This window comes from Dendropsophus ebraccatus, chromosome 5 (genome assembly GCF_027789765.1).
Source record: "Dendropsophus ebraccatus isolate aDenEbr1 chromosome 5, aDenEbr1.pat, whole genome shotgun sequence".
Classification (NCBI taxonomy): Eukaryota; Metazoa; Chordata; class Amphibia; order Anura; family Hylidae; genus Dendropsophus; species Dendropsophus ebraccatus.
The window spans coordinates 89,835,326-89,850,052 of NC_091458.1; the positions used below are offsets into that span (position 1 = coordinate 89,835,326).

General features: G+C 42.6%; 1 protein-coding gene across 9 annotated transcripts in view; it reads left to right on the forward strand.

Annotated features, from left to right (window-relative positions):
• MBNL2 (muscleblind like splicing regulator 2) overlaps nt 1-14,727 on the forward strand; it is a 139,102-nt gene that overhangs the window by 56,363 nt on the left and 68,012 nt on the right. For all 9 annotated transcript variants that reach the window (XM_069970683.1, XM_069970681.1, XM_069970685.1 and 6 more), the window contains exon 2: nt 10,784-11,538. In XM_069970683.1, coding sequence (XP_069826784.1) covers nt 11,365-11,538 — 174 coding nt within the window. In that variant the 5' untranslated portion in view covers nt 10,784-11,364. The remainder of the gene's footprint in view (nt 1-10,783; nt 11,539-14,727) is intronic.

Genomic DNA, 14,727 nt, shown 5'->3' on the forward strand with positions numbered 1-14,727 from the left:
GGGTGGGGAGAACTCTATACTCACCCCGATGTGTCCTCTTCGCTGATCCGCAGCACAATGAAGTCACTGTGCTGCGGACCCGCTAATTATACGTGCGCTCAGCCGATCAGCCAATCAGCTGAGCGCACATATAATTCTAAATGTTTCTTCTAATAATGCTATTGTGATAACATAATTAGAAGAAACATTTGATGTTTTAATTAAAGTAAAGTGATGATTAGTACAGAATGCTCTATTGCCGGCAATATGAATTAACGGCTTACTAGAGCTTCCTGTACTAATTAATATTTCATTAATAAAAACATTTTCGTTGAAATAAAATCAGTTTCGTTGTTCAATAATTTAATTTAAACGAATCCAACATTGTGCAATTAAATATACTGTCAAAAAATAAATGTATATATAAATATACATTTATTTATATATATATTTATTTTAACAGTATATTTAATTGCAAAATGATGGAATCGTTTAAATTTAATTATTGAACAATGAAAGGGACTTTATTACAACGAAAATGTGTTTTATTAATTAAATATATTAACCATGAGAGGCATCGGCATTACTGCAGAGGATCGCAAACCCCGGTAATAGCGATTCATGTAAACTGTTTCCCTGCTTTCCCAGATGCATCCAGAGGTGTTTGCATCACTTTCTTAAGATTTTATTTGTTATTTTTAATTGAACCAGATTTCCAAGTAAATGACCGTATGTTTTCAGCCACATGTCTATTTTTTCCCACGGCCGTAGTTTCATCCGCACATTTACAGCCGCATAAAAAATACAGCCACAGTTACATAGTGTGAACCTAGCCTTAAGGAGTATGTTGCCATAGACTATGTAACCTAGTGATATTAAAGTGGTTATCTAGGCTTAGAAAGACATGTCTGCTTTCTTCCAGAAATAGCGCCAATCTTGTCCATAGTTCTGTTTTAGTTTTGTAGCTCATTTCTATTAAAGTAAGTGGAGCTGGATTCCAATACCACATACAACCTAAGGACAAGGGTGGCGCTGTTTTCACAAGATAAAAAAAATCCTGAAAAAACACTATGTTTGTTGCATTTTTCTGGCCTCCAAAAAAATGCATTTTTTCTGGCGCCTTTGACTTTAGGTGTGATTGGCTTTTTTGGGCGTTTTTGACTCGAACAGAAGAAATTCCATTGAACTCTATTGGAGAGAAGTTGATGTCCATGCAGCCCTTGCTGCACGATTATCAAGCCATATAATAGCCTCAGTAAGCGAGCACTGATCTAGCAGATCAGCGCTCTCTTGCCCTGTGTCGGGCCATCTAATGCGACCTTTATTTAAGTTATGATGATGGGCACCTGCATGTTACTGAAAGGTTCATAAACAAGATGTTTATCGGAGGCATTTGTGTAGAATTTAAAGTTATCTACTAGATGTGCTAAATATCATTGTGTGGAATATCAGTAAAGGATCCCTTTTCTTGTCATATTACAATTGTTTTACTTGTAAACCTTTTGTCATTGAGTAGTTTTATGTGGATAAGCCTGTGCTTAGCACACCCTTCACTTGTGGTCCATTTTTTGGGTCAGTTGCAGTTTTTTAAAACTAGGTGTGCTTTTGGGGATTTATTCCATGTATTCTGTGGTATTTTTTCTCCCATACACCTTCAGGGGTTGTTTCCTACCTAAAGCATGCATGTGTAAATGTCGTTTTGCCTTGTTTGTGGATTTTGTGCAGCATTTTTTTAACATTCTTAAAGAGAAATAATTGAACTACATGATCAGTACAACATGCCTTGTAGTCGGGAAAACACAGAAAAGACAGTGTCCTTGTCTGCAGTTTAAGAAAAGATGCCTTTGGTTGACACAAATGCCCCTGGCTGCAAAGCCTCTCCCTGATTCCTTCATCGTCTTTGAGTAACAGACAGGGCAGACATCTTGTGCAGATGCCGTAGAGGGCACCAAAGGAAGCAGGAAGTGGCATTGCAGGCCCTGGGGGATTTCCCAGTGCATATGGCAAATGTATTTCAGGCTCAGTCACCTGACAGAGGCCACAAGGTATCATTGCCTCTGCTCAGGTAGTTTCCATTGGGGTTTTCCTGCTGGATGGAATAGCACAGGCATCTGCAGTATTCCATAGGGAAGGTTATTGTAAAAAAAAATATAAAAAAGGCACAGAGGAATAAATTTTTTTACCATAGGAAGCTATGTGTTACCAAGGGAGTTTGAAGGGAGAGTGTGGTGCCTCAATGGTGCAGCATATGGCAGCACATGCAGTGCCTTTGGCTCCTTAATGTAGTAACATAGGGACAGGGCCGTTTCTAGGACCGGGCGGGCCGGGCCACCGCACAGGGCGCTGACAGCTAAGGGGGCGCCCAGCGGCTCCCGACACCGCCCAGCTCCTGCCCTGACCAAGTAATTGGCGCCCCCTCCAGACCTCACTGATCTCCTGCAAGCTGCCGACGCCCCCTCCCCCTCCGGACCTCACTGATGATCTCCTGCAAGCTGCCAGCGCCGACCCCCTCTCCCCTTGCGCGGATCTCACTGCATCTCTGTGAGACAGATCCTCCAGCAGGCCAGTGATGACGTCATCGGGCCTGCTAGAGGATCCGTGCGGCAGCTGACAGGCGAGAGAGAAGAGAGGAGAGAAGAGAGGAAGACCAGGGCCAGGATTAGGTGAGTATATTGGTTTGTTTTTGTTTTGTTTTCTTGTGTTGAGGCAGTGCAGGTCTCTTACTATGGGGGTAATGCAGGGTGTCCCCAATACTGTGCTCCTGTCCCCATATTCTATACTATACCCAGAGAGATATTACTGTGTTATCTGTGGTGTTACATAGGACTGCAGGCCACATCTATTACATTATCTGTACTCAGAGATATCACTGTGTTATCTGTGCTGTTACATAGGACTACAGGTGCCATATACTACATTATCTGTCCTCAGAGATATCACTGTTATCTGTGCTGTTACATAGGACTGCAGGTGCCATCTACTACATTATCTGTACTCAGAGATATCACTGCGTTATCTGTGCTGTTACATAGGACTGCAGGTGACTACTACATTATCTGTACTCAGAGATATCACTGTGGTGTTACATAGAACTGCAGGCCACATCTATTACATTATCTGTACTAAGAGATATAACTGTGTCATCTGTGGTGTTACATAGGACTGCAGGTGAAAGCTACTACATTATCTGTACTCAGAGAGTTATCACTGTCTTATCTGTGGTGTTACATAGGACTGCAGGTCACATATACTACATTATCTGTACTTGGAGATATCACTGTGTTATCTGTGGTGTTACATAGGACTGCAGGTGACTACTACATTATCTGTGCTCAGAGATATCACTGTGTTATCTGTGGTGTTACATGGACTGCAGGGACATCTACTACATTATCTGCACTCAGAGATATCACTGTGTTATCTGTGGTGTTACATAGGACTGCAGGTGACTACTACATTATCTGTACTCAGAGATATCACTATGTTATCTGTGCTGTTACATAGGACTGCAGGTGACTACTACATTATCTGTACTCAGCTACATCTGCCACCCTGTACATCTGCCACCCTGTAGTCAGGTGGGATAGTGTGTGTAGGGGGGTCAGGTGGGATAGTGTGTGTAGGGGGGTCAGGTGGGATAGTGTGTGCAGGGGGGGTCAGGTGGGATAGTGTGTGTAGGGGGGTCAGGTGGGAAAGTGTGTGTAGGGGGGTCAGGTGGGATAGTGTGTGTAGGGCGGTCAGGTGGGATAGTGTGTGTAGGGGGGTCAGGTGGGATAGTGTGTAGGGGGGTCAGGTGGGATAGTGTGTGCAGGGGGGTCAGGTGGGATAGTGTGTGTAGGGGGGTCAGGTGGGATAGTGTGTGTAGGGGGGGTCAGGTGGGATAGTGTGTGCAGGGGGGGTCAGGTGGGATAGTGTGTGTGGGGGGGTCAGGTGGGATAGTGTGTGTAGGGGGGGGCCAGGTGGGATAGTGTGTGCAGGGGGGTCAGGTGGGATAGTGTGTGTAGGGGGGTCAGGTGGGATAGTGTGTGCAGGGGGGTCAGGTGGGATAGTGTGTGTAGGGGGGTCAGGTGGGATAGTGTGTGCAGGGGGGGGTTCAGGTGGGATAGTGTGTGTAGGGGGGTCAGGTGGGATAGTGTGTGTAGGGGGGTCAGGTGGGATAGTGTGTGCAGGGGGGTCAGGTGGGATAGTGTGTGTAGGGGGGGTCAGGTGGGATAGTGTGTGTAGGGGGGGGGCAGGTGGGATAGTGTGTGCAGGGGGGTCAGGTGGGATAGTGTGTGTAGGGGGGGTCAGGTGGGATAGTGTGTGTAGGGGGGGGCCAGGTGGGATAGTGTGTGCAGGGGGGTCAGGTGGGATAGTGTGTGTAGGGGGGTCAGGTGGGATAGTGTGTGCAGGGGGGTCAGGTGGGATAGTGTGTGTAGGGGGGTCAGGTGGGATAGTGTGTGCAGGGGGGGGTTCAGGTGGGATAGTGTGTGTAGGGGGGTCAGGTGGGATAGTGTGTGTAGGGGGGTCAGGTGGGATAGTGTGTGCAGGGGGGTCAGGTGGGATAGTGTGTGTAGGGAGGACAGGTGGAATAGTGTGTGTAGGGGGGTCAGGTGGGATAGTGTGTGTAGGGAGGACAGGTGGGATAGTGTGTGTAGGGAGGACAGGTGGGATAGTGTGTGTAGGGGGGTTCAGGTGGGATAGTGTGTGTAGGGGGGTCAGGTGGGATAGTGTGTGTAGGGGGGTCAGGTGGGATAGTGTGTGTAGGGGGGGTCAGGTGGGATAGTGTGTGTAGGGGGGGTCAGGTGGGATAGTGTGTGTAGGGGGGTCAGGTGGGATAGTGTGTGTAGGGGGGGTCAGGTGGGATAGTGTGTGTAGGGGGGGTCAGGTGGGATAGTGTGTGTAGGGAGGACAGGTGGGATAGTGTGTGTAGGGGGGTCAGGTGGGGGTAGTGTGTGTGTGTGGGGGGTTATTGCAGGCAGAGGGGGGAACTGTATTACTATGGTGGGTACAGCAGGCACATTATTACTATATAGGCACAGGGCACAGGCACAGGGCAGCAGTGGAGGCATTTTACTACGGAAAATACACAGCAGGAGACATTATTACTATATGGAGGGTACAGCGGTAAGCATTATTACTATATTCTTCCTAGTAGCCCGAGTAATCTCCCCTTCCTTCCCCAGGGCTGACCGAGGGAGGGGGGGGGGGGGGGGGGGGGCGCTTTTATCAATATTCGCCCTGTTGTCAAAATGACCTAGAAACTGCCCTGCATAGGGACATGTGCCACCAAACAGGCTTTATGCACATGGATCTGCCATGTGCATGAAGCCTAAAGAGAGTGCTTTGCTGGATAACACAGTTCAAGGCGTGTATAGCCAGAGGCATGTAATGCTGGCATGATGGGTCACAAGCAAGTATTTAATTACTAAAGGGCTCCACCCCCCTTCACCTTTCCAATTTTTAAATATACTGGTTTATTGAGAAGGAATGGAAACAAAACATTTCTAGTATTCCAAATTCACAAGAAGCTTCCTTTACACACATGTACCAGTTTTATTTTCCTTTTTTTCTTGGCATCTTCTAGTCCTATGGTGCCTTTTAATATAAACAAGCCAAAACAAGTGCCCATCTGAAAGATGGGCACTTGTATACTGTGCTTCTTAGCTTCTTGTTGCTATGTTATTAACTGGCCACTGTCAATATAACTTATAAAATCTAAATTAACAGGGATGTGATATAAACCATGTTTGCAATTTACATAATTGTTTTTTGTTTTTGTAATCATGCTTTAAAACAAAGCTATACTTACCAGAAATCCAGTTCCAGTCTCATGAAGGCAGATTTTTCTGTTTGGAGAAAAGAGACTAAACACAGGAAGTCCTGGCCAGTACAGAGAGTCACGGCTCAATATGTCCATAATTTAAATGACTGCCTTCTCTGTGAGCGCTCGGATTACCTGGACTCGTCATCTGCATACTTACAGAGAAGACAGTCATTTAAATGATGGACATATTGAGCCGTAACACTCTGTACGGGCTGGGACTTTATGTGTTTAGTCTGTTTTTTTCAACCAGAACAATACTAAAAATCTGCCTTAAGGAGACTGGACCTGGATTTCTGGTAAGTATAGCTTTGTTTTACAGCATAAAAAAAGAATAATTAAAGGAGAAGTCCGGTGAAAATTTTTATTAAAGTATTGTATTGCCCCTTAAGGGTAGCTTCACACGTACCGTATTCTTCGCGGATTACATGCTGTGAATCCTGGTATTGTCACTTCAATGGGGTTACATACCCGCAGCAGAATTTTCATTCCGCTGAGTGTGTAACCCAGCCCCTTTAACCCCCGCAGCATACATTACTTGCTCGGCGCCACGGCTGCATCTCAGGCTCCCGTCTGTCCCCATCAGCCAATCAGTGCACAGCCCACTCCACATTCACAGATTTATTTTTTTCCTGAGTGGAATGGCCAATAGTTTTTTTTTCTGCTTTTTATGTTGCAATATGGATAGATGAATTATGAATAGTATATTTTATGTATGAAAAAACAATGTCCACTCTGTGAAGCATACAGTTTACAATATGAAAACAAAGTACTAGTAGTAATATATAAAAAAAGAAACTTTTATTTTTCTCGTTGAAGCAAGTAGTTTGGAATATGTCCACAAGTGAGTCAGAAAACAACAAGAACTGACATTTGATCTGAAGTGGATATTCCTAGCTGGACATATTTTCTTAGGAAGAGTATATTTATGATAATACACTCAGCCAATAGATAACACAAGTTACACCCATTGTCTAAATGTCAATACATTTTTCCTTTGACACTGGGACTCATGTTTTTTTTTTTTGTTTTTTTTAGCCTGCCAATATGCCATGGTTATGGTCAGACCTCAGTTTTGGACACTCCGGGGGAGATTTATCAAAGGGTGTAAAATTTAGACTGGTGCAAACTGCCCACAGCAACCAATCACAGCTCCTCTTTCCTTTCAGCACTGCCTACAGCTGAGCTGTGATTGGTTGCTGTGGGTAGTTTGCACCAGTCTAAATTTTACACCCTTTGATAAATCTCCCCCACCATCTCTAAATCATACTGCAGGCAGTTAAACAAATGTCCTGTGACATTAGATACACTTGTGACAAACCATACTCCAGATATTAAGGGTGAATAAATTGATACAAGTGGGCCATTGTTTTTTGACGACTCTGAAGGCATAGCATTTAAAGGGGACTTGTCAACACTCCTGACCTGTCTTTTAAGTGATTATGTGTATTTTCCATGAAATAATTCTGGAACCTGTTTTCTTCTGGAACACCTAGTATTCTTACTAGAAATTTATAACCAGTTAGGGGGCATGTCCCTACAGCTGTGATTGGATAGTGCCATATATTGCCCCCAGTCGGTATCACCCATTTGGTTATCGAGTCCTACATTTTTCATAAGAATAACAGAGGAATGGCACAGCACAAAGCTACAAAAATAGGTGATCCAGAATTGTTATTTTATAGGCATTGCATGTATTTGCTTAAACTGGCAGGTCAGGAGTGGTGAAAGGTCCTCTTTACAATGATGTCAGATTATTCTTAGTAATAAAGTACAAAATGCCACTGTTAGTAAAAAAAAAAAAAGACATAATCACAATGCAGTAGTCACATTGACTAGAAAGGTATAAGAACAAGAAGTGCTGTCACATAGGTGTAGTCTAAAAGTGAAAAAAATAACATTCAACATTTATTATGTAGATTAAAGGGCAATAAATGTATGTTTTAATACAAAATTTCCCCAAATGCTTTCATATGTGACGAGTACAGAAATGGCAGTAGAGCTAATGTCTGTTGTAGTCTTTCACTTGTTTACTTGGACTCTGCTAAATAGTTCACATGTATGGCTAGGTGCCTCAGCTGCAGAAAGGCAATAACTCATGGTAGTCATAGAAAGCTGGCATGAATAATTGTGTCACACTTCATTAGCACCAATCATAACTAATATCAGCCGCTTCCTCTATTTCTATTTTATGTCACCTTTTATTGCAGTGTTTTAAGGTAACTAAGGCTACAAAGTATTTCTTCAAATTAAGTTAAAAAAGGATCAGGCATGCTTATGTTTACATACTAACGCTTAGAATAATCCTGCTACTCACATCTACCTAGTAAATATAGAAACATACATTGACATCTAGTAACAAGTCTAACATTTTCCAGTAAATATGTGTTCATTCATTTCTGAGATAAAAACAAAAGGAACTAATGTATGTGTAGATCAGCCACAGGCCGGGTTTATGCAAGCAGTTGTGTATGCAGGACTGGGGGGGGCGACTCAAGGGGCAGTTAAAACCACAAAACTGCCACCTTGCGTGTGCTCCTGTACACAAATGAGGGGATATGGGTAGGTTGAATGGGTAAAGTAGGCACTATTTTTGGATTGGAACAATTTCTACATCAATAACATCACAATGTCTCCTTCTGTCATTGATTTTACTTTTTTTCTGTACAGTTTAGTGCTGAAGCTCCCATTGAAGTCAATGTTCAGGTCATTAGACTCATGTTTGGGATTTGTTCTCCTAATACAAAAGAAGAAATTCCCCCATATTACAGCCACTGGCCAAACACACCACTAAAACACCAAAAGTGAAAATGCTTTACATAGGGACAATCTCATAATTTCTAATAGACTCTCAACAACCTGAGAGTCTGTATGCAACTATGCTGGTGCCAGTACTGCACAATAATATCTGCAGATGTCCAGAGCTGCATCTCTATAATAAGCCAATTCTATTCATCCTATTTTCAAGGCTGGGACAAGGTATTTTGCTGCCCTAAGCTGGTTATATCTAGTGGCTCACAGGGGCATATTCTCTCATTGACTCATTCACTTTTTTATTTTTGCTTTCCATCTGGCCTGGCCTACAACCGATCTTGTCAGAATGTGCTAGAGAAACATTTTATGTCCCTTGCTTCAGCAAATATATTATTAGGCCCCCTGTGCCCCCATATAGTAGTTAGGTCCCACTTTGCATCCATATGGTAGTTGAGTTTCCTTTGTACATCCATATGGTAGTTAGGCTCTCTGTGCTCTTGTATAATAGTTAGTAACTTCTATGCCCCAGTATATTAGCTAGGTCCCTCTGTGCCACCATATAATAGTTAGCTATCTCTGTTCGATATAGTAGTTAGGTCCCTCTGTACATGTAGTATACCCCTTGTAGCTATTCCTCCTGTAGGCAGCCCCTCCCCTCCCTTTTGTTAGTCCATCTAATAGGTGGTATCCCCCATGTTGCCTTAAGTAGTCCCTCTGGTGGTTAGCCCCTCCAGTAAATATTCCCATGCAGGTAATTTCCCTGTATATAATCCCCCCTGTATGTAATCCCCGCTGTAGTAAGGTTCTTCATGCAGGCAATCCCCTCTGTAAGAAATTTCCTTTGTAGATTTGCTGTTAAACCCCAGGAGCACCTCCAGATAAAGGGCTAGGTGCAGCACCTGGCAGCCAATTTGGCCCCCCAGGTCCTAATGCTGGCCCTGCAAGAAGTGCTCTCTGGCATTGGGGATTCAGGGCAAATGCCCAGAATTCCCTGTGCTAGCAATGACAAGCAATTGCCTCCCCCTCTGGGTTGGGTAGGCACCGCCACAGCCTTTGCCAGAAGTAGGATCAAAAGGAATGGAAAATATAAAAGAAAAAAACTAATTTCCCTTGCTCAACTATTTTGCTGAAAGGACAGTTTCCATCAGGGGATTGTTGGGAGTGAAGCTCCACAGATGATCACTGGATCAGTCCTTCCATTAATGTGGGCAGCACATCCCCTAGTTACACGGGAAGATGTGGTGCAGACAAATGATCGTTGTTATTCCTGCACAAATGATTTGATCAGCTGAAGAATGAACGCTTGCTTGTTCATAGGTAAATTGTTGGCCCTTTAACACAATAATGCAGAGAGATGATTACCCTTGTATGATTGTTCAGCTCACAATCCCTCCAAGTTTTTCTGCAGTGCCACCATAGGGGAAATTCCTCACCACAATATTTATTTTAAAAACCACAATATTTTATTTTATAAATGGGTTTATGCCCTTAAGTAATTTATGAATATCTTATCAGAAGATTAGATGCGTCTTATTGTATTATAAATACAAATATGTGGCTGGAAGAGGCTAGCAGCAGAGTACTTCAATAGGATTAATAACCAAGAATATCTCCAAATCTGGTAGACTGACCTGAAACATTTACTGATCTGCTTATGAATGCTATTGAGAGTTCCGTAGTGTGACTTAGTGGCCATGTAAATGTCAGGAACAATAATACTTTTTATTACCCGTCATCCCTAGTTTTATGCTCCTCACATGCATGACAGTCAAAATCATCTTTTCTGCCTTGACAACTTCATGGTGGTATACATAAATCAAGCAATATTGGCAAGCATAGCGGTTCTTATGTACAGAAAATATAATCTCTAGGAGTCAAATCTGCTATTAATTGGAAATGGGAGTCTTAATAAATTGGTTAGGAAGCTAAGCACATTAGAGGGAATTGTTTTCGGAGTGGCTTGTCTAATTATTGTGTCTGCAACATTCATCCATTTCTGAGTCACTCCCATGTGCTGGATAGATGCCTAGAATATTACAGCAATATGTCCTCCGATTGGTTATTCTGCTGTCATGCAGATCTTCCCTGGGAAGGCTGATGTTTTTTTATTATGAGAACAGAGGCTTGTATTATGCGCCTGGCTTATATGACACTTCCTCATAGGATAGGTGGGGTTGGTCTTTGATATGAGTTTTATTTTAGCCCGCCTTTTTGTCATTGTTAATCTGGTGTATGTTTGTCTTTCAGGTTTACTGCTTCGTTGGAAAGTGCCTTTTCCCAAAGTCACTTTTGCCAGTGAGTACAACAGCAGACTCACAATCAATGCCAAACACCCAAGAGCCTGCCCTGAACTATATCAGAAGTTACTGTATGTTTACTGTGTCGTTGCCAATGACTCAAAGAGAAATGGACTAAATATCAGAAGTGTCGAGGGACATAGGCTTTACCAGTAAAAACTGTGGATTCCCTAAAACAACCATATTCAGTGTCATCTGAGACAGAGAAGAGTGACCAAGAGAGGATTTATATTCCATACAGGACCACCCTTAGACTGGAAGTACTTTATCAGCTAAGCATTAATCCCACCCTGATATTTCCCCCTGCAGAGGACTCAGAGTATGCTGAAGTAGTGTGGCTCAGTTGATGATTGACTCAATGCTGATTCATTGGCTTTTCTCATGCAGCTTTGTGCATTTTGGACTCCATTCAGCAGTTCCGTCTATCTGAAGCAAATATATTTTTCTGCTACTAAAGCTTGCTGAGGAAGGTTACAGGCTCCAGCTGACTTAAGCTTGAACGTCACCAGGCAGACTTCCCATTTGTCCAACATGGCTTTGAATGTAGCTCCAGTAAGAGACACTAAATGGCTGACCCTTGAAGTGTGCAGGCAGTTCCAGAGGGGGACATGTTCAAGATCCGATGAGGAATGCAAATTTGCACATCCACCTAAAAGTTGTCAGGTTGAAAATGGACGTGTTATTGCCTGCTTTGATTCCCTGAAGGTAAGGAAATATTTCATCCTTTTACTAAAGTTTTAGGGGTAGTTCACAAAAAATGTTTTTCTTTCAGATTAACTGGTGCCCCAAAGTGCCAGAGATTAGTCATTCATTAAAAAAATCTCAAGTCTTCCAGTACTTAGCTGATGTATGTCCTGCAGGAAGTGGTGTATTCTTTCCAGTCTGACACAGTGCTCTCTGCTGCCACCTCTGTCCGTGACAGGAACTGTCCAGAGCAGTAGCAAATTCTCATAGAAAATCTTTCCTGCTCTCCAGACTGAAAAGAATACAACTTCCTGCAGGACAAACAGCAGCATATAAGTACTAGAAGACTTGACCATTTTTAATACATGTAAATTACAGATCTCTGGCACTTCCTGTCACCAGTTGATCTGAAAGAATTTTTTTTTTTTTTGCTAAACTACCTATTGGTAGCTTTATTGCCACAGTCATAATTGCTTGTTACAATTCAACAATTTTTAAGCCATACAGTTTGGGGAGTGTAAATAAACCTTCTCTTTTGGTTTTGCTAGTTGCATGACTGAGAAAAACATTGTGTGTTGTTATGGCTGCCTCCAGATGGCACACTCTTCACATTAAAGGAGTTATCCAGTGCTACAAAAACATGGCCACTTCCCCTCTCTTGTCTCCAGTTCAGGTGTGCTTTGCAATTAAGCTCCATTTTCTGCAATGGAACTGAGTTTGAAACCCCACCCAATCTGGAGACAAGAAAGGGGGAAAGTGGCCATGTTTTTGTAGCACTAGATAACCCCTTTAAGTGGACATAGTTCTCTGTATTGAGAGCTTCCCCGTCTCCTTCTCTCAGCTATGATTGACATCTCTTGTGATGTCCCCATCAGACACCATAGCTATTACTCATAGCCTAAAGAAGGGACTGGGGAATATCACTACAGGGGGTACCAGCACTTACCCAGAACAGCCCGCTCTCTGACCACATTTCCTGGTGGTAGCCAGGAGATCATATAGCATTTTTTTCACAGTCATGTAATTTGCATGACCAAAACAGAAGGTGTCATTTAAGCGCCCACAATGCCTGTACAGGGCTAAATCACACAATAAAAAATATATTGATCCTAGAAACTTAGCTCACATAAGATATTAGGTAATAATGGTCTACAATACCCAGCATTTATACTTGAATGTGTGCGTTTAGTGTAATCATATCTTTGCTGAATGTATTATGAGGCCATATCGCTCCCTGATGTGCCTAGACAAGCCCATATTTCCACAGAGCCATGCCTGACTGTTTCCTGCATCTGAAGAACAGGACTGCCCTGCGGCAGCTCACGCAGGTGGTATACTGGATATGTTTATATCTGCTGGACTATCTATAAAAGACATAGAACTAATTAAAGAAGTTCTTACGATATGTAAAGCACACTAGGACTATTTGCTGTGACTGTACTTACATTGTCAGGCAGTTTGTAGTGGCTTTTCTTTATTGCACGGTGTGTCTTTTCCTGGGAGAAGAGAAGCAGCTGTTAGAGAAAGTTCAGCATTCTGCCCATTACTGGTAACATTAGAATGTGTGGTCATATATACATATACGTTTGCATGCATAGTTATATGCCACAACAGCTTCAAAGATTATTAATGGCTAGATAGGAAAATACAGATTCCGCATTGTATGGCTGGGTTCATCCAGGATGCAGTAGCCAGATTTTACCTGTCATACAATAGGAACTGTTGAATTTTCACTCTCAGAATACTTTTGGACTATGTTCACACTACATAAGAAAAAGAGAAAAGATGGCCGCTTTTGCTATTTAAAAAGACTTCCGTTATTTTTCAATTGTTTTCGGATGTCTTTTACAAACAACGGACATTATTGTTTAGTTATTCACACACAGTTTTTCTTTTTTTACTGTCCTTTCAACTTTTTTCTTATTAAATTAAATTGACTTTTCAATGAAAGACACACCCAAAGGCCAATTAGTCCACCTTAACTAGAATAATGTACCAACAGCCGTCATTGCACTGACCGACAGCCAAACAGCGAAGTCATTTATTCTTTTCAAAAACGGAGAGGATAAAATGGTGTGGGAACAAAGCCTTGAATTGCAAGATTTTAAAGCGTAACTGTCATTTTTTTTTTTAATGCAGAAATCAGTAGTATAAGCGATTTTAAGAAACTCTATAATAGGTTTTATTAGGCAAAAAAGCCTCCTTCTGTACTCAAAAAGCAATTTCCCAGCCTCCCCCCCTGACTTATTATGTGTGCATTACACTGGCCAACAAATTTTCAAAAGTTGTTTGGTTCAGAAATAAAATTAGCCATTTCTTAATGATTTTTATGTGCTGAATTCAATTATCACAAGGAAGAATGTTAATTGGCTCTAGTTTCTATTATATGGATGAGTTCTCATGTTACTGTTTTGTGAACTGTATAGAATACAGTATAATAGCCGACATATTTATTACTTCTGCAAGGAAGCAAGTTTACTGTTCATAAACTTTTGAAATATATTCATAGGAAACTTAGTTCTATCTGAAATCAGCTACAATTGACAGGCATATCTAAGAATTTTTACAAATTAATTATGTTTATTAAACTCTGGAATGTAGCTCCTTATTCAATGGCTTCTTGGTGCATTTACACATCTTTTGTATTCATACATGAGAATCACCAGAGGGAAACGCATTTCTGAACTGATCCCATTGTTTTCAATGAGACAGTTCAGATGATCCATTCTACAACTGATGCCGCCGGAACGACAGACAGATTGCACGTCAGAACACTACATGCAGCGCTCTGACATACGGACAGCCCAGCTATCCGTACGCCGGAGGTATGTCGTGCACAGACGCATGCATTATGCTTCCTCCAGCTTTTGTTTCCGACGCTCCATAGAGATGTTCCTGTCCGTTCCCCCCCCCCCCCCCATTAACCCTTGTCACCCTGGCCATACAGCAGAGTGCACCCTTGCAGGGGGGAAGCCCCCCAGCTCCTCTCTACAGTGCAGCACTATAGGACAGGGGCAGGAAACCTTGCCTCTCCAGCTGCTGCAAAACTACAACTCTCATTATGTCTGGGATATCCAGGCATGATGGGAGTTGTAGTTTTGCAACAGCTGGAGAGCCAAGGTTCCCCATCCCTGTAGTAGGAGATGCCCCCATGTATTGCTGCCCACAGTAGAGGGCTCCGGTGTCCTGCTGCTCCCTATATAGATCGCC